The sequence below is a fragment of the Saccopteryx bilineata genome, chromosome 8 (genome assembly GCF_036850765.1).
Source record: "Saccopteryx bilineata isolate mSacBil1 chromosome 8, mSacBil1_pri_phased_curated, whole genome shotgun sequence".
In the NCBI taxonomy this organism is placed as follows: Eukaryota; Metazoa; Chordata; class Mammalia; order Chiroptera; family Emballonuridae; genus Saccopteryx; species Saccopteryx bilineata.
Window position 1 is genome coordinate 62,377,754 of NC_089497.1, and position 27,666 is coordinate 62,405,419.

Sequence of the window (27,666 nt, forward strand, 5' to 3'; positions counted from 1 at the left end):
ATTAGGGAACACAGGATATCCAAACTTGACAAAGGAATAATATCCTTCTCTTCTTAACTCCAGGTCAATATGCTTTGATCTGCAGGTATTTTCTCAGTACTTTGGGACACAAATTTAGAAGGCTTAATTACTGTTGTTTTTTCTTTGCTTAGAGATCTTTCTATGCTGATTTCTAGAACTGGGACTGAGTTTTATTTGATTAAAAATGACTGAAGTCTGAATATAATATGAGAAGTCTGATTTCATAATTATTACCCAAGAGGACCACAGACAAAGGGTAAGAAAGAAGTGAAGCATTCAAGAGAAAACACACAGCACTGTCTTTCTCCCAATAATGAACAGATTGCTCCTAAATTTTACAGAAACAAGGGAGCCTTCAGTTCTTCAACTGCATAAATGTGAATGGTAAACACATATAGAAAGCATTTCACGGCATTGTGTTTTTTGATTGTTTCTTAGAAAAGTAAGGTTTGGGGCCAAGTTACCATTCCTGAACAACTAAAATATACATTTTAAAAAAACTCATGCATTGAAGTGATCTGCATAATTTACTTGAAGCTATAACTATACTGTAATGTGACAGGCCTAAGTTCAAGCGTTGGAAAGAATTTGAAGAAGGCCAGTTTCTTAAAAGTTTAATCATTAAGGAGTGTGAAGAAATTCTGAAGCATCCTCCATGTTTCTGTGACATTTCACCCGATGAAGTCACATCTGCAAAAATGAAAGTTGAAAGGGTTAAAGCTAAGGAGAACTTTGTAAATAGATCAGGGGAACTCCATCAACTGCAGTTGAGAAGAGTTAAAACCTAACTACTTGATATTTCATTATGACTTTTATTTATGAGGCATATTTTTACTGCAAAAATAATATGCAAACTTATACTTTCTGATCAAATACAAGAGAGCATTTTAAATGTATAAACTAGTTCCTTGTGTTCAAGCCACACCTTCTGTTTAAGTACTTGCTGTAATCTATTTCTTCTGAGATTTCAGTCTTGGTTCAAAGGGTGTTGTCATGACAAACAAAAGATAAGAAAATCTGACCACTGCTTTCTGTTTATTGTTATGATCACAGGTTGATATTTATTGTAAATTTTGCTCTGTTTAAAGGATTCAGCCATTCAACCATATAGTAGCATTTAAATATGATATTTTTGTTATTTGAGTTGTAATAATTAATTTGAATGGTGGTATGTCAATATTGTTCGAAAATAAAAATTTTCAGTATAATACAGCAACATGTGCCTTACTATTTATTGTCTTAATGCATGTGGCAGCAATGGGACCACAATTAATGATCATATTTCTACCAAATTTCATCAAGTAGGCTTCCTGATTTCAATGGCAAAAACTAGACCTTGCTACTTGCATCTACAGAATCTGTAAAACCTAGACAAAATACCTCTGTAGATGTGAGTTTCTTAGAACTGAGGCCTATTAAAAATTTAAAGCTTTGCTCCAATAAATTAATGATTTGGGGAGGATATTGTGCAAATGTCAGATTACTATCCTTTGCAAAATACATTTCAGGGAAGAGATTAGTATTTTTTCCCCTGAAAACTAGATAATACACATCAGCTATTTCTAGACTTAACCTCAAACTAAGCAAAACTTCCATGATTACTACTAGTTTCATTTTTAGTGTGAAGACATATAGTAAACCCCAGAAGGTGAAAACCCACAAATAAATCTGCTCTAAAAGGGTATGTATCTTCTTCAACAGAAGTAAAGCCAAGATTTTTACAGAGTCTGAAATACTGTTGTTTTAGAAATGTATAACCAGTGATATTAGCATAGCAATGACAATTTAGCACCTGCAAGGCCTTATGGATCATAAAGAGAATGTTGTCCCAGAAGGCCAGAGAGTTGGTTCTGAATCTCATTCTATCTGAAAGTCCTTAAAATTTGGGACAAATCCATTTATCTCACAGTCCCTGGGTTCTCATTTGTTAAAAAACAAAACAAAGCATAAAAAGATTAGATTAAATGAGACTACATATTTTTAATCTCTAATGCAGTGGTTCCCAACCTTTTTTGGGCCACGGACAGGTTTAATGTCAGAAAATATTTTCACGGATCGGCCTTTAGAGTGGGACGGATAAATGTATCACGTGACCAAGACAAGCGTCAAGAGTGAGTCTTAAACGGATGTAACAGAGGGAATCTGGTCATTTTTTAAAAATAAAACATCGTTTAGACTTAAATATAAATAAAATGGAAATAATGTAAGTTATTTATTCTTTCTCTGTGGACCAGTACCAAATGGCCCACGGACCAGTACCAGTCCACGGCCCGGGGGTTGGGAACCGCTGCTCTAATGGTTTAACATCATGACTAAATCATTTGAGATTATTGTAATGACTCTTAATTTTTCTATTAAGCAATATGCACATCTTTTGAATCCAAAGGAACATTGTGACAAAAGAAAATAATATGCCAAAAATTTTTTTGAAAAGTTGAATGGAAATTAGAAATACATATTTTATATCTCTTGTCACTCATGAACTATAATACATAAAACTTCTCATGAGAAAATCAAACATATCTGAGAAATCTTGTTGATAGTGGCAGGAAATAAAGAAGAGAAACATATAATGGTTGAGCAGGTGAATCCACAATGATTGACAAAAGGAAAAGAGAAAATGTACAATATTCAGCTCTTTTTTAAACTTATTTTTTCACGATATTATCTTCTCAAGATTTTAATAATAAGTACACTGGTTGTCATGACATTCAACAAAGTCTGTTAAGTGAAGGGCATAATGTACTAATTTGAATTACCCAACAGTGATTCTGTAAATATTATATTAATTCAAGTTCCTTTTCATAGTTTAGTAGTTATATGGAGTTTTTATGGTCTAAAGCTTATCAAAATTTATATAAAAATGTTTCCTGTAAGATTTCTCTTATCAAATCTATTTTGGTTAAAGTCAGAAATGCCAAAATGGGTCATAATCAAGGGTGGTTAAGGTTATAAGGTACATATGAAAATCAATCAAATTTAATTATTTTAATAAAACAAATCAAACTTGATTTTTTTAATCTCAGTGTCACAACATTCTCAATATATCAAGAAACTGGGAGATTATGACTTGATTTTTAATAGCAACTAGTTGGTTCTTCCTCAAATATAACATGGTGATTTTTCAACAACCCTGAACATTTCCATACTTGGTATACTGCTAGATAGGAAATTCCGTATGAGATCTGAAGATAGTGCTGTTCAAAAGGTACTCTTCTGGCAGTATTCATAAAAACACACAGTAACTTCATAATTTCATTATCAATGACGCCACAGAGAAAAAATTATTTTAACTAAGTTATTCTGAAAAGAAGAAAGTTGAGGTAAAATACTGACTTCTGGTTGTGGTTTAGAGCATTTGATGAGGAGAAATTAGGTCAGGACTAATGTAGTGCTTCTTAGGCCTCTGCATCATAGTTCTGAGGATTATCTTGAGAAAAGCAAAAAGCAGAGTTTTCTCTTCTGTATCTAGGTTGTGGTACCTGTTTGGGAAGGAAGATGCACCCACTAAGCTCTCGTGGGAAAAAATACATAGTTGATATTTTATGTTTTTTTTTTTTGTTGTTGTTGTTGTTTTTAATTTTTTTTTTTAATTTTTCTGAAGTGAGAAGCAGGGAGGCAGAAAGACAGACTCCTGCACGTGCCCAACCAGGATCCACCTGGCAAGCCCACCAGGGGCATAGCTCAGTTGCAACTGGAGCCATTCTAGTGTCTGAGGCAGAGACCTTAGAGCCATCCTCAGCATCTGGGCCAACTTTGCTCCAATGGAGCTTTGGCTGTGGGAGGGGAAGAGAGAGATAGAGAGGAAGGAAAGGAGGAAGGGTAGAGAAGCAGATGGGCACTTTTCCTGTGTGCCTTGGCCTGGAATCAAACCCAGGAAATCCAGACACTGGGTCGATGCTCTACCACTGAGCCAAGGGGTCAGGGCCTCAAGATTTTATGTAATAAAATAAACATGTAATGTTTAAACATGTAATGTTTAAAATATATGCCATATATGATTAAATATATTGTTTAAAATAAAGCTCAGGGTTTAAGTTTTCTGGATTTGAATTCTATTTGCATCATTTACTAGATATGTGGCATTGAAATTAATATATCTAAGTTTTTCATGTATTTGTATAATAGTAACTAATTATTAATGAGTACTTAATATACTTGACAGGCACTATTGTAAGTAGTTAATGTATATCAATTCATTGAGTCTTCAGGACAATGTAAAGTAGTAGAAATTATAATTCTCATTTTACGGATTAAGATTTCAGAATTTAAACAAGGTCTCACAGTTAACTGTTAATGGGATTTAGATGACCTTGTATTTGACCCACTAAGCCTGACTTTCCTAGCTGACACTCTCACCCATTTATTGTACTGCCTCTCAAGATATTGGAGATAGGAATAGTATCTACTTTATGGAACAGGATAATTAAATGAAGCAATGCATGTTTAGCATTCAGTATAGAGCCCAGCACAGAGTAAATTTTCAGAATTGTATTTATAAGCTATTATCATGTGTGTGTGTATTGTGCATCCAACACCTTCTAACATTTAATTTAATCTCTAAATACCATCGTGTTCTATAAATGTACAAGCTATAAAGAAAGTATCTTGATGGAAACAAGATAATGAATGATGGAACCAGAATTTGGATTAGGAGCTCTGATTCTAAGGCTAATACTGTTTCTGCTACACCATGCTCCCTCCTATGTTCCATGTTATCATAATTCTGGTAATGTTATTTGCAATAAAATGGTGTGTGTTGCTGGATTGTGTGTTCTTCACAATAGAGGGATTGCTACATATTATGTATATCTGTGAAAGTAATTTATTATGTTAATTAGAATTTTAACCTTTGTTTGCATATTAATATTCAGTAATTATATAAAAGTGTGAGAGAGTACCTAAATCATTTTTTAGGGTGAAGTAGATGTAGGACAATATTTTGATTCTTTAATGTCATCTAAATTATCTAGCATCAATATACTCATTAAGTACAGAATGTTTGAAAATATAAATTTATAAGCTAGAAAATCAAAAGGGAGATTTATAAACTAAGATGGATCAATTAGCCTGATCAGGCAGTGGTGCAGTGGATAGAACATCAGACTGGGATGCAGAGGACCCAGGTTCAAAATCTCGAGGTCACTGGCTTGAGCACAGCTCACCAGCTTGAGCATGGGGTCGCTGGTTTGAGCATGTCCCATGGTTGCTGGCTTGAGCTCAAAGGTCACTGGCTTGAAGCCCAAGGCGGCTGGCTTGAGCCTAAGGCTTGAACAGGGGTCACCCACTCTGCTGTAGCCCCTGGTCAAGGCACATATGAGAAAGCAATCAATGAACAACTAAGGTGCAGCAACAAAGAATTGATGCTTCTTATCTCTCTCCTTTTCTATCTGTCTGTCTCTATCTAATCCCTCTCTCTGACTCTCTGTCAAAAAAAGAAAGATGGATCAATTAACCTATTGTGAAATATTCATCAAAAGCTTGCATGTATTGTTACATATTCAAATTGTACTCACGATTGGAATCAATTAGCCTCTTGAATTTGAAAGCCGGTTTCCACCAATCCTATCCATGGGGATACCAAATCGCCTTTTTGGATGATCTACTGCTTTCCTGAAACAAACCAAGGAGAATGTTTATAATCTAAAGTCCAAGTTATCAGTCATTTATTTTACTCTTTTATTTCATGCAGATCTGGAGGCTCTCTTTGTGAGCTGGAATAACTATGATAGTTATCAATCATCAGCACTCACTCTGTGCCAGACATTAACTCTTATCCTTTCAACATCTGTGGAAAGTAGGTATTACTTCCTTCTTTTTACATCTGAAGAAACTGAGGCTTAGAGAAATTAAACTTACCCGAAATCAAACATGCCAAATGTAAAGCTAGGTATTATCAGAAAATCAATTTGCTAAGTGTTTAGTTTGGGGAAGATGCTTTCCCTCTCCAGATTTTGGTGTATTTTTTGTTAATCAAGGAAAATTGGCCTGACCAGGTGGTGGTGCAGTGGATAGAGCATCGGACTGGGATGTGGAGAACCCACATTCGAAACGCTGAGGTTGTTGGCTTGAGCAAAGGGTCACTCTGTAGTCCCCCAGTCAAGCAAGGCACATATGAGAAAGCAATCGATGAACAACTAAGGAGCTGCAATGAAGAACTGATGCTTCTCATTTGTCTGTCACTATTTGTGCCTCTCTCTGACACAAAAAAAGAAAAGAAAAAGAAAAAGGAAGATTGCACTAGATCAATGATTTTCTCCAACCTCTACCTGAGAATGATTCTTCTGGGGAAGATAGAAGAGGAAAGAGTGCTGATGATACTAAGACAGAATGTGGAATAACTATGTCTCTCATGTCTTCACTCAGATTTTACCTAAAGAAGTTTTGTATATGATGGTCTACATTTTTTGTATATTTTTGTTTTTGAATATTGTTTAGGAAAAAAACCCTTTATTATTAAAATGAAGTTAAAAAACCCCTACAGAAAGCCTTACAGTTTCTATGTTCTATAAATTATTTTTTTATAAAGAACATTTAAATTGATTTGTTATTACCATCACTTAGTGCTATTAAATCAAAATTTTATCAGGAGAGGTCTCAGAAGTTTGGCATTAAGAGAAATTTTGTGTTTACTTAATGAAGAAATAGACAGATATAAAGAGCTAAGAAGCCTATGTAAATAAGTGACTTGTGTTACAGTGAAAGGTAATTATTTATAGATTTGTTAGTTTTTTTATTGACATATTAGACATGTCAAAAAGAAGATACAAATTAACAATATTAGACATATGTAGATCATAAATGCAATAAATACCCAGATCAAAACCCAGAACATTACTGTTAGCATTGGTAGCTAAATATTAATAAAGAAAGGAAGCAGAGGGAATAAGACATTGAGCATAATAAACTAGGGAAAAGGGAACCAAATATTAATCTTAATAAAACTGTGAAGCCAGCTTCAACAAGAAGTTGTAGTATTCCATTTGCTGGAAAGCTTTGGTGTTTGGGGTTTCTGACAACCAGAAGGTGTGGGTGGAGGTGGGGTCAAAGCCTTGCCCTGCTAAAAGGATTAATATCCCTCCCTCCCTGATGTGAGGAGGAAGGACAGTTTTCAACCTCCCAAGTTACAACCAGTCCATCCACAAAGTATGGAGAATTGTACTTCTGTGCTTCCTCTTGGGCCATGCACAGTGAAAGCCAAGATGGTGGCCATAGAAGCCTGTCATCTAGCCTAGAAGAGCATCTGATTGGTTAGTGGGAGGAAGCTATAGAAGCTATAGTTTTTTCGGTGCATTTTCCAAGCAGCCATGCAGCCACATGATCTCCCAAGTACAGGCTCTTAGTGTGGCATGGGTACAGCAATGCAATGCCTGGACTGGACTAAACGTTAATATGGATTGAACCATGGCACAGAGTTTCTGGACACTGGTCTTTCTCTTGGGCCTGAAAAAGACCAGGTTGGCCTTCTTTCATGGCTTGATGAACAGAGATGAGACATTGGGAACCTGTGGGCAGCATTTCATTTCAACTCCAAATAAATCTTACCACAGAAGCCTCACTCTGTCCCATACATGAGTCCTGTAGAATACCTTCCCTGAAACTCCATAAAAGAACACCATTTTCAATGGTAACATTACCAGCAATTAAACACTTTTGGAATGGGAAATAGTCTTCAAAGTATTCTCCTACCAAATGTCAGAATTCTGCTTCATTTTTTTAACCAGCAATTATCTATCTCACCACTTAAAAATCTCAGTGATGAGGTGCTAATACCCTCACAAGACAACTTTATAAATTTTCTCAATAGCTTAAAGAGTTAAACAAAATTTATTTCAGAAAAATTTCAATAGCTTCTTCAGTTTTTTATAATTACTTGTATTATATTGTCAATATATACCACACAATATAAACACTAAAAAAAAAATGAAAACCAAAATACCTTTTTTTATTAGCATTTACTTTGAACCTATGTAAAGGGTTCTTTCTTGTGGCTGTCTTGTGAATAATAAGTTAAAAATAAGTCTTTACCTTTTTTTGAGAGAGAGAGAGAGAGAAAGACAGGGACAGACAGGAAGGGAGAGATGAGAAGCAATTGTTCATTGGTTGCTTTTTGTGACAGAGAGAGACAGAGAGAGGGACAGATAGGAACAGACAGAGAGGAAGGGAGAGATGAGAAGCATCAATTCTTTGTTGTGGCGCCTTAGTTGTTTATCAATTGCTTTCTCATATGTGTCTTGACCAGGGGTGACAGCAGACTGAGTGACTCTTTGCTCAAGCCAGTGACCTTGGGGTTTTGAGCCTAGGTCCTCTGCATCCCGGTCTGACACTCTATCCACTGAGCCACCACCTTTTCAGGCTCATTGACTGCTTTCTAATATGTGCCTTGACTGAGGGAGCTCTAGCAGAATGAGTCAACCCTTGCTCAGGCCAGTGACCTTGGGATCAAGCCAGTGACCTTTGAGCTCAAGCCAGCAGCCATGGGGTCATGTCTATGATCTCACACTCAAGCCAGTGGCCCCGCTCTCAAGTTTGGGAGCCTGCACTCAAGCAGGATGAGCCAGCACTCAAGCCAGTGACCTTGGGTTTTCAAACCTGGATCCTCAGGATCCCAGGCTGATGCTTTATCTACTATGCCACCACCTGGTCAGGCAAGTCTTTACTTTTAAAAACCTTTAATTAAGCACTGTCAGAGTGGTAATGATTCAATGCAAATAGTAAAGGAAAAAATTCTCTCAATTTTCTTGATGGCAAGTGTTTAACTTTACATAAGTCTTATCAATGTTCCACATATCACTATTAGGTAAATTTATTTTAAAAGCTCTGAAAAGTATAGAGAACAATAAAAATATGACAGATTCTGTTATTGTATCTTGCACATAAAAAATTCTGTAAACATGGCTTAGTTCTAATTAAAACAATCTGAAGGTAACTAACATTTACATAATAGTTTCTATATGCCAGGTGCTCTGCTTAGTGCTGTGTACATAGCAGTGATAAAAATCCACATTGAATCTGGTACGTAACTTGTCCTCAAATAATCTTGTAGAAATAGGACCATATTATGTGTTTTTTTTAACTTAATTCAGCTTTTTTTTCCCTGCTGATTCACATGTATATTCCTTATTAGATTGGCCTTTAGTTTTTCTAGTCAATGCAGATAACATTGTGTGTTTTTATATGTATGACCTTATATGACTGTCTCCTAGAGAATAATTTGATTGGCAAAGGAAAACCTGGAAAGACAATAATTTAGTGCTTATTATCCTTAATCTACCCATATCTCTGCCTCCATTTGCCAGATTTCTGAAAGACACACACTATTAAGTGGCATTTATTTCTTACACTTTTGGATTTCTTGACATTGTATTAACTACTTAGTTTTCACTTGTTAATCTGATGGAAAACATGTTATCTGAAACTATGCATATCAGTTGTGCTTTAGGTCTTCTGATGGAATTATAAAGAATGACTTGAGAAAAAGAACAATGTCTTTATATTTTTTCTTATTTTTATTCATATAAGTAAATTTATAGACTCAATTTAAGCATTTATTTGCCTTGTGGTAGCCAGAATAATGCCACCTTTCCAAGGTATGTACTTGTCATAAGCCACAGAGTTTTAAAATGTTATTTGAGATAGCTAAAGGGACATTGCAGATAGGATAAAAAAGACCTCGACATAAAAAGATTATCCTGGATTATCTAGGTGGGCTCAATCTAGCCACAGGAATCCTTAAAAGTGGTAAATGATTGTGGAAAAGTGGGTCAGAGAGCTATAATCTGAGGATTTAACCCACCATTGCCATGCTGGAAAATGGAGAAAACTATCAGGAATCAAAGAATGCTGTGGCCTCTAAAAGTTATTAAAAGAAAACAGGGACTTCAGTCCTATAACCTTAAGAAATTGAATTCTGCCAGTGACCTAAATGAGCAGGAAATAAATTCCCCTGAGCCCCCCAAAAGGAGCACAGCCTACCCATGACCTCTTGACTTCCTCTGTACTCCACTGGCAGACAGACAAAAGAGGAAGCACAGAGCTACACGCAAGAGGAATTTTATTGGCACCCACTGGCTGGCAATCAATCGTGTAGCTGCACCTAATTGAGAAGACTGAAAAAAGTTTTCTAGACTGATATACGGTGACTGGTGAGGATATACTGGACTTCTGACCTATACAATTGTAAGATGATAAATTTGCGCTGTTTTAAAACTAGAGGTTTGTGGTAATTTACTACCATAGCAATAATAACAATACATATATCTGTATGATTTAGGGTTGATGTCTAAGTATAATGTGGTTAGTGTGTAAAAAAAAACAAACAAAAAAAAACTGATTTAATTTTTCTTCCTTTAACCCTTAAATTCCTTCACTGAAAGGGTAAGATGGAAACCATCTGGGGATGGAGGAGAGTGCTCAGGGGAAGTCCCAGACGGTCAGAAAGAGGAAGGAGAAACCAGCCCCTTCCCAGTGGTTACAGGACTGGTGAGAAGAGGAAGGCAGCGACACCTGGAAAAAAACCACTGTTTCACATGTGTACTGACCTCCCAGAGGGCCTGGGAAATGAGTGCTGCCGCGAAAAAGAATCCTTTTACTTTTTAAAAGAGAACTATGGTGATCTCATGCATCGTTATAAATTTAAATATATAATTATTGGTCCACACTACCAATGTATTTTGTCAAAAATGAAGGTAAAATGAATAAAAGTAGCATTTTTCTTTCCTTACTACAGTTGACCTTTTTCTGCTCAAGTAAATGAGAGGCAGGTATGGTATGGTGAAAAGTTATAAAATAAACTCTCTTTTTCTTTTCTTTTTTCCTTATTCTCTATTCTTGCTTTCCCTCCTTTTCCAAGATTTGATCCAAAAAGTATTAGGAGCCAATACTTGAATTCTATACGATTCTTTCACTTACTTGACAGTGTGAGTGTTTGTAACTCTGATAATCATTTTGAGCTTCTCTTTCCTTTTTGAAAAAAATCAGATAATACTTGTGCTACCTATCTTCTGGGGCTGTCTATTCATTTAACATACTTGTTTTTTATTTTGATTGTTTTATGCATAACCACATATAATTTGTTCTCTTCACTGGAGATACAGTGGTGAAGCAGACAGATTAGCTATTGGGTTCACATTTTACTTGGGATAAGCTAATGAAGTAACATATCAGAAAGCATTTTATACATTTTAATTAATTTTACTAGTTCTTTTGTCAGTCAAGTCTAGTGGTTTTTAAACTATTTGTAGTTTAGTATTTCTATGAATAAAAGCTTTTATTTTTATTTATTTTTTCAGAGAGAGAGAAAGAGGGGAGAAGTGGAAAGCATCAACTCGCAGTAGTTGCTTCCCGTATGTGTATGGACCAGGCAAGCCCAACATTTTGAACCAGAGACCTCAGCATTCCAGGTCGACACTTTCTCCACTGCGCCTGGCTATAAGAACTTTATAAAAGAAAACCATATTGGCCCTGGTCAGGTAGTTCAGTTGATTAGAGCATCGTCCCAATATGCCAAGGTTGCTCGTTTGATCTTGGTAAAAGCACATACAAGAATCAACCAATGAACACATAAATAAGTAGCACAACAAATCTATGTTTCTCTCTCTCCCTCTCAAATCAATAAAATTAAAATGAAAAGAGGACAATATCTGAAAGGTTAAGTGAAGAATTGTTTCAGTACAGGAGTACCCTACCTTTCCCACTAGAAAGAACTTCCAGGAACATTTAAGGATCCTTAAAGCAGAGTTTGAAAACTACTGGTTAAGTGGACAGAGTAATGAATGCCTTTGTTTTAGCAATAGATCCATAGTAACTTTGACTCATTTTATCAAATTTTGGATTGGTCACAAATGCTCACAGGTCTCTTGAAATCAGATAAGAAAAAGAAATAAAACAAAGAGATATGAAAAAACCAATTCAGTATTTAAAGTGTCTAGCACTAATATAAAAATGAAAAAAATTATTGCCACAAAGCAGATAAACCAAAAAATGATCATAGCTCAGTAAGTTAAATAATTTCTGTATACTCTGTATCCATTCAGAACTAAAATGGCAAACTAGTATTTATGTTAAAATTTTTGTTGACATGAAATATATGTATAGCAGTATTACACTCTATATCACGTACACTGACAAGAATACACAGTGTATAGAACATAAATGTTAAGACAGAGAAATAGTCTTAAGACCAAAAGAGAAAACTTTACTTTCTGACTATGTAGTCCCTCTTGTGACAAAATAATGGTAATACATGTCTCACATATATATCCATTTAACCCAATCCATCTTTTCCATTCTAAAATATTCTGAAAGTAATTTAAGGATAAAGAATATCTACCAAACTAATATAAGGAGAATGGATTGTTTATTTTAAGTATAACTTTTAACTTTACACTAAAATATAGACTTTCTGTTGCAAATAGGATTTTCTTTAACATTTATATTCTTTGATAATTCAATTTCTGAAAAGGTTTTACATCCTAAAACAGTTAGAAAAATTGTATTTAAATTTTAGAAGTCTCCAAACTTTAGATGTTCCTTATCCCAAATTGCATCCCTTTCATGGCAGAGACACAGAGGTAATGTATTGAATAAATTTTGGTTTAATAATTTCTTTGTTTTTCCTTATAATCCATATATGTGCTTCAAAACTGTCTAGTTGAGATGGTTCTAGAATTTTATTTAAAATGTATATATTTAGAAGTCCTCTTGACTTCCTTCTGCAAATATTATGTTTTCAGACTTGTCTATGTTGACATGCATAATTGCTGTTGCTTTATTTTAATTGTTGTATAATATTTTATTGTGTGAATATACAATAGCTTATTTATACATTCTTTGGTGGATGAAAATTTAGGGTTTTTTATTTTTGGTTATTGTTATGTGCTGTTCACCTGAAAATGTTGCTATAGTTATCTGTAATGCACACTTAAGGATTTCTTTATAGTATGTTTTTGAATAGAATTGCTAACTATGCCTGTATGTAATTTTTACATGTAACATCAAGCTGTTTTCCAAAATTGTACTGATTTACATGTCCATGAGTAGTATATGAGCATTCCTGTTGTTTCACAGATTTTCCAACCATTGTACTTTGAATTTTTAATTCTGTCACTCTCATGCTTTTGTAAGAATTTCTCATTGTGGTTTTTTTTTTTAATTTGCCTTCCTTGAGTGATAATGAGGTTGCTCACCTTTCTATTTGTTTATTGACCACTTGAATTTTTTCTTGTGGAAGTGCCTGTCAGACTTGCTGCATGTTTCTCTGTTGGTTTGTTTTCCTTTAAAATATTTATTTGTAGGAAGGTTTCCTATACTGTGAACATTAGTTAGCTGTCAGTTATATGCAGATATCCTTTCTCCCTTGTACTTAATTGTGTCTTTTATGAAAGTCTTTAATGTTCTTTGATATTTTTTTATTTTACATTTTTTAAAATTTTTACTAAATTTGTTGGGGTGACATTGGTTAATAAAATTATATCGATATCAGGTGTACAATTCTATAATACATCATCTGTATGTTCTGTTGTGTGTTCACCACCCAAGTCCAGTCTCCTTCCTTCACTGCTTATCCCCCCTTTACTTTCTTTTACCTTCCCCGGCCCCCTTCCCCTCTGGTGGTCACCATGCTGGTGTCCATGTCTGCAGCTTTACCTGGAATTGTACTGAATCTAATTGTAATAAATCAATTTGGAGAAAACTGAAACCTTTGTGATACTGACTCTTACTATCTAAGATTGCTTATTTAGGTTATCTTTTGCCTTCTTATTGATTTTTATAATTTTCTCCATTAACACCTGCCATGGTTTATTGGATTTGTTATTATGGTATCATTTAATAGTATGTTGTAAGTTTTTTTAATGTGCTCTTTAGAAGTTGAAAAGAGTTCCCTTCCATTGTTAGTGTATTGGTGATTTCCATTATTTGTAGATGTTTAATCTTATTTTAATGCTTTTCCTGCATCTATTAGGAAGATATGGCTTTATTTCTTTAATTTATTGACTCTATTAATTAACTTTGTAAAGCAAGTCACTCTTATACTAAATTTTTGTGATTGACCCGACATGATAACGGTATATAATTTTTTGATACATTACTGAAATTGTTTTGTTAATTCTTTTGGTAGGGATTTTAATCTAAAGTTATTAAAAGTTGCCCTTTAATTTTTTTGTTCTCTCCATATATGGTTTTGGTGTCCAGATAATGCTATTCTCAAGTTGAGGATTGTACCTTCTTTTTTGACTATTATTTTATTTACTTAATTATATCATGGTCAGAGAATATGTTCTATATGATAACTAAACCTTTAAAAATCTTAAGGTTGCCCTGTTTGGTTAGTCCAGTTGGTTAAGAACTTTGTCCAGAAGTGACAGGTTGAGGGTTTGATCCCCAGTCAGGACACACACAGGAGCAGCCAATGAATGCATGACTAATTGGAACAACAAATGAATGCTTCCCTTCCCCCTCTCCTCTCCCTTTCCTCTCTCTGTCTTTCTAACAATCAACCAATAAAAAGAAAAAATTAAGCCCTGGCTGGATAGCTCAGTTGATTGGAGTAACATCCCAAAGTGCAGATGTTGCCAGTTCTCAGGGCACATACAAAAACAGCTAGGAGTTCCTGTCTCTCTGCTTCTCTCAAAAGAAAAAGAGAGAGAGAGAGAGAGAGAGAGAGAGAGAGAGAGAGAGAGAAAATTAAGGCTTATTTGTGGTTAGGTACTTCATTAATTTTTATAGATGTTTCAAATAAACTTAAACACTTTCTCCCCTCAATGGTTGGATACATCAGAACTTTTATTGTTCCTGCTTATGGTTTGGAGTTCCAAGGGAAAAAACTTAGAAATTAGGGTGTGGAGAGTATTCCCTAAAACAAACAAATAAACTGTTTTGCTGCTACATCTTTAAAGGGCAATAAAATGCTTAGACCCTTCTAAGAAAGTCATACAGCATCACCGACACTGAATGATATGCAAAATGATAGAATATAGTACTGATAATAAAAGATGCTCTTTTAAATAGTTTGGTAATTTAGATTAATAAAATTAACTTGTTATTCTCTAAGGCTTAGATAAGTATAGTGGCTAAACTCCAATAATTCTACCGTGATTCTGTCTCTTTTTACATTAAACAGGGTTGATCTCTGTAACCAACAAGAAACTGTGGAAATTAAGATGTGTGACTTCCAGCCCTGGCCTGTTAGCTCAGTGTTTTAAAAGTGTTGACCAAAAACAACAAGGTTGAGGGTTTGATCTTGGTCAGGGCACACACTGAAAGCAACCAAAAATTGCACAATGGAGTGGAATGACAAATCCTTTCCTTCCCCCTCCCCTCTCTCCCTTCCTCTCTTTGGAACAATAAAACTAAAACTATCAGTAAAACTAAGTAAAATCAGTAAAACTAAGCCCTGGCTGGATAGCTTGGTTTAGGCACTGTCTCAGACTGCAGAGGTTAACGGTTTGATTACCCCAGTCAGGGCACATATAGGAGCAGCCTGATGTTTCTGTCTCTCTGGCTCTCTCAAAAAAGAAATAACAACAACAACAAAAAAAAAAAACAAAAACAAAAAACAAGTGTGACTTCCAAGACTAAGTAATAAAAAATATTACAAGTTCTGCTTTGCTTGGTTGGATTACGCACTCCAGGGGAAGTCAGCTGCCATTTTCTAAAAACACTTTCACATTCCTATAGAGAGGTTTATGTAGCAGAGAACTAAGGCCTCCTGACAACAGCTTGTGAAGAACTGAGACTTCCTGCTGTTAGCCTTGCGCCTGGGCCATTTTGGAAATGAGTGTCCTATAGCCTACTGATGCGCTAGAAGCAGTCAGCAGCATTTTTAAAGGATTTCTGATACATAGAAACTGTGTGAGGAGCTACATTTTTTTATTGTCTTAGGTTGCTAAATTCTGAGCAACTTGTTTGCCTAGCAATAGCTATTTAATACAGTGAGATTCGTAGTGCTCTGGGATTCCACAGGAGAAGAAATAGCACCCAATTTGAGGGTTCTAGGAAAATCTTATGAAGCATGTAGAAACACTAAATAAATGGTGACCCCTAAATCCTGCAATCTTCGTTATCATAATTGAAAATTAAATTACAGAATTAAGAAATTACTATAAAAAGACAAAATATATGAGGTTAGAAGGATTGATGTGTGAGAACATACTGAAAAGGACTCAGCAAGGCCCTGAAAAGAATAAAAAAGGGGATCATCAAAGTCCGCAGAGTCACGTTTAAATTCAAATTCCAGAATGTTGGGATGAAGGACCACATTAAGTTTGAGTGATGATGTAGTTTTTAGGGGCCACTTATATATTGTCCTTTGATCCCAAGTCCACATTGAGAAACAACAGGGAAATAAGATATAAATGATTAATGCATAGAAATCAAAATGCCATTTTGATCAAGCTGAATGTAGACTAGAGTTTTAATCTGCATTTCAAAGGATCCTTGCATTTCCTCCCTGCATTAGACAGATTTACACAAGTATTCATAGTTATTCAATAAAATCAGAAAGAGAGGGGATGAACCGGACATGCTCAACTCTTCCTCCCAGACTGACCTATCAGATAAATGAGTGCTTCTCCTCTGGGAAGGAGTGAATACGAAGGTGAGGCAGGGTACAGTCTTTCCCTAAGGGAGGTTCCACTGCACAGAATATGAGGCTTCATATAAGGTGTTTCTTTTTCTTTTTTAGATTTTATTTATTGATTTTTGGAGAGATGGGAAAGAGAGAAAGAGGAAGGAGAAGGGGGAGAGAGAAAAAGAGAGAAAGAGAGAGAAAGAGGAAGGAGAAGGGGGAGAGAGAAAAAGAGAGAAAGAGGAAGGAGAAGTGAGAAGCATCTACTCATAGTACATAGTTGAGCCCTGTAGGTGCCTTGACTAGGCAAACCCAGGGATTTGAACCAGTGACCTCAGCTTTCTAGGCTGGTGCTTTATCCACTGCGCCACCACAGGTCAGGCCAATATAACACTTAATAAATGAGATCTGTGTAGAATGAAAAGAAAGTGCTACTTCTTCAGGGGAAAGTTGACTTACGACTTTCAGAATTCTATCTCAAAAGTGGTAATTCAGTTTTAAACATTCTTTTAGATTTATGGTGATGATGCTGACTAGGCATGGCATCAGCTTCTAAAGTATTATTCCAAGAAATGGGCTATATGCACAGGCATTCAGAAACAAACCATGAGCGCTGGAATCAAATAATGACATTTAAAGGGTTTATTGTAAAATAACCCAGGGATGGTGAATTTGAAAACTGCTGTCAAGTTGTAGGAAAGGGCAGAGAAAAGCATTTGCTTGGCTCATAGACGAATTTGAGGGTCTAATAAAACTTCTGAAACTTTTATCCAACAAATGGATTTACACAAAAATGTCTTCTAGAATTTTTTTGAAGGGGGGAGAAAGTGGGTCATGAACATTTCAGAGCCTATATATGGAACTAAGTATTTGGGGGAAAGTTTTAAACCTTTCTATACATATGAGTCTGAGTAGGGAGAAAAGGAAAAAGGACTTTCTCAATCTGTGGTGTTGCACTGGGATGTGGAGAGGCAAGCGAAGCTGTTACTACAACAACAACAAGAAAATGGCTATGGCTCAAGATCATTTTCCTCAAGTGAATTTCCTACAGTACAGCCATGCTTTCCAGCCAGGCAGAATGAAGCCTGGAAATGTGGCACCACACTCCGAATCCTTTCTCTGGGTTACTCAGTGTGAAATGGGGCCCCTTTTGAATGACTCCTTTTGGGCATTAGCAAATAAGAGTTGGGAAGAAATAACAAAATTCAGGAGATACCTCTGTTGGCCTTGGTCTGTGGCATTGCTTCACAATGAGTTGGGAAGGAAAATGTTATGTTAGGACATTTACCTTTAATCTTTGGGGCTGTCTTCAAAAGGGCTATCATAATTGACAAAGTGAACCAGAACTGCTCTTCTCAGCATTAGTCTAAACTTCATGTCTGGCTTAGGATCAAAACCCATGTATCATTGGTGTAGTTTTTCCAGAACTATTTATTCATTTCATATCTTGAAATGAACCTCACTGTTCCTGGACTTGGACAAGTGCCTTATTCACACAGATCTTTAGTTTCTTTATCAGAGCAGCTTATTTAAGTGTGAGTCATTGGGCTTAGAGTGAAGCAACCTGACATTCTAGCTAGGGAAATAATTCTATTTCTCTGAAAATATACCCTCCCAAAATGACATAATATTGTTTTAGGGTATTGTAGGGATTAAATAAAAACTGTATCAGAATGTTAAAGTGAGATTCTTTCTACCTCAGTTTTGGTATCTTATTTTTTGGCTGTGGGCCAAAAAAAGCTGAGTGGGGAAGGGAAAGAGTGATACTTCCTTTTTCACCCCAAAGTAAAGTGCTAGACTTCTGCAATATTTTCAGTGAAGGTCACTATGAACTGGTTTTTCCAACTTTAATCCAATAAAAGAATTGATGTCAAAAAGGTGAAGAAAGAAAATTTCTTTGAAGTAGTTATTGGAGAACAATAGTATTTTTCCCTCCTCTATATAGAGGAAGGGCTTCAAGAAAACCACTCAGAGAGCTTGACACATACTTGTTGAAGTGAGGTAGACCTGATGAAGCCCATGAAATCTAAAAGGCAAAAATCTATGAGAATTGGCCATCTGCCAGAGTGCAGAGATGGTTACATAAAGAACAGCTTCACTTTCAGTGACCAGAGTCAGGATGTGGGTTTTCTGTGGAGCAGATGTACAGCAAGCATGTGGGTAGAGTTGGCTTAGATTAATTAGAAAAAGAACCTTCCCCAAAGGGCTTTCTGCCAGGGGTTATGGGTGAGGTAACCTCAGCAGGATGCTGGTGGTGGTGACAAATGAAGAAGTTACAGGGTAGGATGAGGAGAAGCAAAGCTAACCTGCTGAAAGAGAAGCAAGACTGGGGACAGTAATATTTAATTTGTATCAATGTTCCCAATAGGGTTATGCAATGACCCTACAAGTACATCTCATGTTAGGGAGTCAGCTTTGAGCGTTTCCTGAAGCCAGAGTTCCCTAAAGCCAGGTTATGGTTGTATCAGTCAAGTAAGACTTTTCTTTACCTTTCTGCTTCCCATCCCCAACACTGGAGGGGACACAAGGCAGCTAGCTCACTGTGATGGGGGAAGAGATGAGGATAAACTGACTGCAATCCCTACTGCCCTCTTCAGCTTGAAAAGGAGAAATTTTCATATTTGATTATTTTAATTACGGAAATAGAATTGCTTTTCTAATAAAAAGACTAAAGGGATACTTATTATTTCAGTGTGACCAGTAGAGCTGTATAATGCCCGCCTTTGTTTGTATCCAAGAAATAGGAAACAACAACTTCTACTGAATGCATTTGAATGCATGTGGGTGGGGGATAAAATTATTTTCTGAATATGTCTAATGGAGTCCTCCTTCTCTCTCTGGTTAGTGGTTATAATATCAATGTTATGGATCAAAGTGGTTATTGACCTGAATCCATAGAATGTGTATATTTGTGCTGGGTATTCTCTAACAGGCATCCCCAAACTACAGCCCGCGGGCCACATGTGGCCCCTGAGGCCATTTATCCGACCCCCGGCCGCACTCTGGAAGGGGCACCTCTTTCAATGGTGGTCAGTGAGAGGAGCACTGTATGTGGCGGCCCTCCAACGGTCTGAGGGACAGTGAACTGGCCCCCTGTGTAAAAAGTGTGGGGACCCCTGCACCAGCTCTCCAGGTCTACTCTCTGCTTTTTCTCACCCTACTTTCCATGTGAGAAGCTAACCTCCTCACATCAAAGAAAAGTTCCTGTGATTTCTGGCTTTGGTTTGGGGCAGGAAAATGGTGGCCTCAGCTGAGAAGACTGAAAGGAGAGAGGAAGTGAGGTCAGAATAAGTTTCATCTGGCTCCCTCTTTGCAAAATTACTTCCCTCTAGGTCATCACTGTGTTCAAGGCAGGCATCACTCTGCCCAGGGCCCCGCAATGTTATTCCATTCATTACGATTTGCCTGTATCCATTTTTTTTTCCTTTGCAAATAGTCTTATTGCGCATAAACACTTCTCAGATTTTTCAATTTCAAATGCTCTGCCTGTTTCCTGCAGGAACCCTGACTGACATCACGTACTTTGCTGACCTCAAAATATTAGTGGGAGAATTAAAGCAATAATAGTTGTGAAATGCTCACAAAAATTAAGGGATCAGGGAACGTGCAGATACTCCAGTACTTTCATTCAGCCTTTTGTATAGTGCATTTTCACCAATGAAATAAAAGTTGGTTTTGCATCTCATTTGCATAACAGAACAATTTTTTTTGACTTGTCATTTGCTTTTCTGATGTTCTTGTTTAATAAAAAATAATCAAATGCTTATTTTTAATCACTTCATATTCATTTTAAAACAAACTCTAATTTTTGGGAGCAGTATAATTAAATTCATACATAAACTATTATTTTTGTAATTGTTTTTGTATAATATTTTTACTATCCTGTGAAGGTGGGAAACCATCCTATAAAAATATTTCAGGCAAATCATGGATATCATCTAATATTAAAGTGGTCATTTAGAGAGTAGAAACTATTTTGCCAGAAATGTCATCATAGTTGCTTCCTTTTTTGCATAAATGGTATAAACATTCATTAACTTCAAGTTTTAAATAAGTGAACTGAAAAAAGAAAATATTTTGGACTTTGAAACATAGTTGAGTTAACTTTGCCCTGGGAATAAAAGTAATTGGCACATCCATCTGAAATAGAAGCTAGTGTCATATTCAGATAAAAACATTTTTAATATAGTATGAAATAAAAAAATGGTTCTTTGATTCATTTTAATATGCTCTGACAATAGAGTATATATGCCCTGTTTAACTTTTTATGGTTGTTTTGATTTTTATTTTTCCCTAGCTATTCATTCATTCTTCCTTATCATCTCTTATGGACCTTATCAAAAACAGAGTTCAAAATTTTTTTTTCTGATTGTTTTATAATAATTGAAAATAAAATAATGGGGTGACGTCACGGAAATGGCGCCGTGAGAAGCGCGTCCGACAGCTCTCCCCTAAATCACAACAAATTTATCAACTAGAAACAAAAAAATTTATCCTCGGAGCATTCCGGAGTTCCACACGAACTGAAAGCAAAAGGACTGTTATCACTTGAATCTGAGAGACGAGGGTGTGGAGGAAGCTACCGCAGCAGCCACGCTCATTCAAGCCGCGAGGGAGTGCGCCTGCGGTGAGTCAGGCCATATACTTGGGAACCGCGAGCCGCCGCGAGCCCCTGCGAGGTGCCGCCGCGATCCGCCACCGTGAGCGGCCGCCATGAGCCGCCGCGCGCGCGCGGTCCGGTTGAGCACCGCTGACGTTCCCAGCGGCCCGCACACTGCGAGTGGGGGTCGCCAGCCACCGGTGCCCGGAGCGCCCCATTCGCGCGCCCGGGGCACCCTGCTGGCCCGCACACCCAGGGGGCTCCATTATCCTGCGCCTGGTGCGGTCCAGCCGCCAGCGGCAGGGCGAGCGGGAGAGGCTTGGGAGATTCTCTCCGTGGGTGGGGCACCTCACCCAGCCATTCAAGCTAACAATCAAGCGTTGGGGTAGGGGCACGCGCAGGCAGCCTAAAATACCTTCGGAAGCACAGCTGCGACCCAATCACTGAAATTAGCTTAACCCATAAAATCTGCGCACCCTCGGTTCTAATTGATAAGATCTCTCTCAGTTCAGCGATCCAAGACAAGAGGCGTGATATTTTTTAGTGCCTCTCGCTAAAGGGGCGGGGGCAACTTCTGATTGATAGAGCCTCCATATTCAGGGATAAACGCTAACAAGAAGGACTTGGCAGATAATAAGGTCTATACTACACTAGTCATAAGCAGAGACTAGTGCCTCTTCTTCCCTGCAAAAACAGGCTACAAAGTGTGGAAAGCCTGGGTTGAGAGGTCCAACTAAATGATAGGCGCTGAACAGTCACCTTGACAACAATTGACTCCCACCCCCGCCTGATTACACTGGAGGCCCTGACTCTCAGAGCCTTTCCCAAAGCCTTGCACTGAGTGGGGATAGAGTGGGGATTTCCCAGCTCTTTGAGCCTCTTACTCCCCAGGCAGAAGCAGTTGCAGCCTTATAGCTGGATCACCAGGCTGCTAATTCAGAAAGGAGGGACTAGGAGAGAGAATCCAGGAAAGCAAACTCTCTCATCGTTGGACCCTGCAAACGCCAACAAGCCTTTACTTCCAGCAAGACTAAAGCCAATTATATGACATTGCCATAGAATCCCATCAACTGCAAATCCCTACCTAAGAGTGACACAGGGGCAGAGCCTGGGGTACAGAGTCACCGACTAGGAAGAGGGAGAGAAAAGAAAAAGGAAGAAGTTAACCTCTCAAAATCAAGAAAAACCCACAGACTTTACAACTTGATCCACTAATTTTTTGTTGTTGTTGTTGTTGTTTGTTTCTTCTATCTTTTTGCCTTTATTTCCTCCACCTCGGTCCTTCTATTCTCTGCCCATCTTATGCTTCCCCTTTCTTGAACTACACTACCCATGAGTGTTGCATTTTATTTTTCTTCTTCATCCTCACCCACCTTTAAGGTTATACTCCAAAACACTTAACTCTCACTCTCTCCTCTTTTGTTTTTTTTTTTGTTTTTGTTTTTTTGTCTTGCTTTATTTTGTTTTTTTCTCCTCCTATTTTATTTCTTCCTTCGTTTTTCTCTTTTTCTTATTTTTTCCTTTCTATTCGTTTTTTCTTTTCTCATTTTACTTTCCTCCCATATAATCCTCAATCACGAACAAATTAGTTAATTTGGGACTCAAGGCTTTTTTTTGGCTTTATTTCTCTTTTTTGCTTTTGTTTTTATTTTTTTTTCTCTTGTTTGTTTATTTTTGTGGCATTTTGGGTCCTCCCAACCCAAGGTCTCCATTGTATTTAGTCTTCGCTCCTCTTAATACAACAGATTTTTACTTATTATTTTTATTTTTCTTCTTTATTATTCTTTTTTGGTCCTTTTTTCTGATTCCTTCTTATCCCTCTCATTATATCTCTTAGTTGACCATCACTTACAAGCAAATCATCTTATGCTTGTCTAAGATTTTCTTCCTTTTTTTTTTTTTTTTGCATTTAGTAGGTCCCTACTCCCTTTTTTTTGCCCCTTGAACTCTTCACCCCAAATCAGGCCCTCCATTATAGGCACGATATTTCCCTGAGGAGGGGAGAGGAGGGAAAGAGAAGAGAGAAAAAAAGGGGGAAATAATAAATTATTACTGTTTTTTTTTGTGGGGTGTTTTACCCCCCCTTTTTTTTCTTTTTACTCTTTATTAATTCTAATTAGTGCTATCAATAAGACCACCCTCAGATGCCGATAAGAAAGAGGAAATCGAATATTATGGATACAAAAGAAAGAGAGGTAACACAAATAGATGTGGAAAAATCTATGGAGAAAAGACTTAACATATTGGAAGCCTTGGAGCTAAAGGACAGAGAATTTAAAATAGAAATCTTAAAAATACTCAGAGATATACAAGAAAACACAGAAAGGCAATATAGGGAGATCAGAAAACAACTCAATGAACACAAAGAATATATTACCAAGGAAATTGAAACTATAAAAACAAATCAAACAGAAATGAAAAACTCAATTCACGAGCTGAAAAACGAGGTAACAAGCTTAGCTAACAGAACAGCTCAGATTGAAGATAGGATTAGTGAAATAGAAGACAAACAACTTGAGGCGCAACAGAGAGAAGAAGAAAGAGACTCAAAAATAATAAAAAACGAGAAAGCCCTACAGGAATTGTCTGACTCCATCAGAAAGAATAACATAAGAATAATAGGTATATCAGAGGGAGAAGAGAAAGAAAATGGAATGGAGAATATACTCAAACAAATAATAGACGAGAACTTCCCAAGCCTGTGGAAGGAACTAAAGCCTCAAATTCAAGAAGCAAACAGAACACCAAGTTTTCTTAACCCCAACAAACCCACTCCAAGGCACATCATAATAAAGATGACACAAACCAATGACAAAGAAAAACTTCTCAAGGCAGCCAGGGAAAAGAAGAGTACAACATATAAAGAAAGGCCTATTAGATTATCATCAGATTTCTCAGCAGAAACTCTACAAGCTAGAAGAGAGTGGACCCCAATATTTAAAGCCCTGAAAGAGAGGAACTTTCAGCCAAGAATACTATACGCATCAAAGCTATCCTTCAAGTATGAAGGAGATATAAAAACATTCACAAATACAGAAAAGATGAGAGAATTTATCAACAGAAAGCCCCCACTCCAGGAAATACTAAGGGGGGTTTTCCAACCAGATTCAAAGAACAAAAGAAAACAACACCACAAGTAACAGCTCCACCAAGAACACAATAAAACCAAACTTAAACTGTGACAACAAAGGAAAAAAAGGGGGGAGAGGATGGAGATTAACAGTAGCAAAGGATGATGAAGTGCAGAAATACTGATAAGATAGGGTACTACAATGAATATGGTAGGTACCCTTTTCATTACTTAATGATAACCACCCTTAAAAAAACCACCACAAAAACACTTGACTTAAAAAAGGTAGCAACAGAGGAAAGAAGTATGGAACACAAACAAACAAAAACAAATGATAGAAAAACAAAAGAGAAGAATCAAACTAGATACAAAACTAACAGAGAGCAATTTATAAAATGGCAGTAGGGAACCCACAAGTGTCAATAATTACACTAAATGTAAATGGATTAAACTTACCAATAAAAAGACACAGAGTAGCAGAATGGATTAAAAAAGAAAATCCAACTATATGCTGCCTACAAGAAACACATCTAAGCAACAAGGATAAAAACAAATTCAAAGTGAAAGGCTGGAAAACAATACTCCAAGCAAACAACACCCAAAAAAAAAGCAGGCGTAGCAATACTCATATCTAATAATGCTGACTACAAGAAGAAAAAGTACTCAGAGACAAAAATGGTCATTTCATAATGATTAAGGGGAAGTTGAATCAAGAAGACATAACAATCCTTAATATATATGCACCAAACCAAGGAGCACCAAAATATAAAAGACAGCTACTTATTGACCTTAAAACAAAAACTAACAAAAATACAATCATACTTGGAGACCTCAATACACCGCTGACGGCTCTAGATCGGTCATCCAAATAGAGAATCAATAAAGATATAGTGGCCTTAAATGAAATACTAGAACACCTGGATATGATAGACATCTACAGGACACTTCATCCCAAAGCGACAGAGTATACATTTTTCTCTAGTGTACATGGAACATTCTCAAGAATTGACCATATGCTGGGCCACAAAGACAATATCAGCAAATTTAGAAAAATTGAAATTGCACCAAGCATATTTTCTGATCATAAAGCCTTGAAACTAGAATTCAACTGCAAAAAAGAGGGGGAAAACCCCACAAAAATGTGGAAACTAAACAACATACTTCTAAAAAATGAATGGGTCAAAGAAGAAATAAGCGCAGAGATCAAAAGATATATACAGACAAATGAAAATGAAAATATGACATATCAGAATCTCTGGGATGCAGCAAAAGCAGTAATAAGAGGAAAGTTCATATCACTTCAGGCCTATATGAACAAACAAGAGAGAGCCGAAGTAAACCACTTAACTTCACACCTTAAGGAACTAGAAAAAGAAGAACAAAGACAACCCAAAACCAGCCGAAGAAAGGAGATAATAAAAATCAGAGCAGAAATAAATGAAATAGAGAACAGAAAAACTATAGAAAAAATCAATAAAACAAGGAGCTGGTTCTTTGAAAAGATCAACAAAATTGACAAACCCTTGGCAAGACTCACCAAGGAAAAAAGACACAGGACTCAAATAAATAAAATCCAAAATGAAAGAGGAGAGATCACCACAGACATCATAGAAATACAAAGAATTATTGTAGAATACTATGAAAAATTATATGCCACCAAATACAACAATCTAGAAGAAATGGATAAATTCCTAGAACAATACAACCTTCCTAGACTGAGTCATGAAGAAGCAGAAAGCCTAAACAGACCAATCAGCAGGGAGGAAATAGAAAAAACTATTAAAAATCTCCCCAAAAATAAAAGTCCAGGCCCAGACGGTTATACTAGTGAATTCTATCAAACATTCAAAGAAGACTTGGTTCCTATTCTACTCAAAGTCTTCCAAAAAATTGAAGAAGAAGCAATACTTCCAAACACATTTTATGAGGCCAACATAACCCTCATACCAAAACCTGGCAAGGATGGCACAAAGAAAGAAAAACTACAGACCAATATCTCTAATGAATACAGATGCTAAAATACTAAACAAAATACTGGCAAACCGAATACAACAACATATTAAAAAAATAATACATCATGATCAAGTGGGATTCATCCCAGAATCTCAAGGATGGTTCAACATACGCAAAACGGTTAACGTAATACACCATATCAACAAAACAAAGAACAAAAACCACATGATCTTATCAATAGATGCAGAAAAGGCTTTTGATAAAATACAACACAATTTTATGTTTAAGACTCTCAACAAAATGGGTATAGAAGGAAAATATCTCAACATGATAAAGGCCATATATGATAAACCATCAGCCAACATCCTATTAAACGGCATAAAACTGAGGACTTTCTACCTTAAATCAGGAACAAGACAGGGTTGTCCACTCTCTCCACTCTTATTCAACGTGGTGCTAGAAGTTCTGGCCAGAGCAATCAGACAAGACAAAGAAATAAAAGGCATCCATATCGGAAAAGAAGAAGTAAAGCTATCACTTTTTGCTGATGATATGATCCTATACATCGAAAACCCGAAGGACTCCACAAAAAGATTATTAGAAACAATAAACCAATACAGTAAGGTCGCAGGATACAAAATTAACATACAAAAGTCCATAGCCTTTCTATATGCCAACAATGAAATATTAGAAAACGAACTCAAAAAAATAATCCCCTTCACGATTGCAACAAAAAAAATAAAATACCTAGGAATAAACATAACAAAGAACATAAAGGACCTATATAATGAAAATTACAAAGCATTGTTAAGGGAAATCGAAAAAGATACAATGAGATGGAAAAATATTCCTTGTTCTTGGATAGGAAGAATAAATATAATCAAAATGGCCATATTACCCAAAGCAATATACAAATTTAATGCAATTCCCATCAAAATCCCTATGAGATTTTTTAAAGAAATGGAACAAAAAAATCATCAGATTTATATGGAACTATAAAAAACCCCGAATAGCCAAAACAATCCTAAGGAAAAAGAATGAAGCTGGGGGCATTACAATACCTGACTTTAAACTATATTATAGGGCCACGATAATCAAAACAGCATGGTATTGGCAAAAAAATAGACACTCAGACCAATGGAACAGAATAGAAAGCCCAGAAATAAAACCACATATATATGGTCAAATAATCTTTGATAAAGGGGCCAACAACACACAATGGAGAAAAGAAAGCCTCTTCAACAAATGGTGTTGGGAAAACTGGAAAGCCACATGCAAAAGAATGAAACTCGACTACAGCCTGTCCCCGTGTACTAAAATTAATTCAAAATGGATCAAAGACCTAAATATAAGACCTGAAACAATAAAGTACATAGAAGAAGACATAGGTACTAAAATCATGGACCTGGGTTTTAAAGAACATTTTATGAACTTGACTCCAATGGCAAGAGAAGT

The 27,666-nt window shown here is 36.5% G+C and overlaps 1 protein-coding gene across 1 annotated transcript in view; it reads right to left on the reverse strand.

Annotated features, from left to right (window-relative positions):
• Nucleotides 1-480: 480 nt before the first annotated feature.
• Nucleotides 481-27,666, reverse strand: part of OSTN (osteocrin) — a 56,125-nt gene continuing 28,939 nt past the window's right edge. Inside the window, exons 4-5 of the mRNA XM_066241619.1 lie at nucleotides 5,538-5,634; nucleotides 481-711 (exon numbers count right to left, since the gene is read on the reverse strand). Coding sequence (XP_066097716.1) covers nucleotides 5,550-5,634 — 85 coding nt within the window. The 3' untranslated portion in view covers nucleotides 481-711; nucleotides 5,538-5,549. The remainder of the gene's footprint in view (nucleotides 712-5,537; nucleotides 5,635-27,666) is intronic.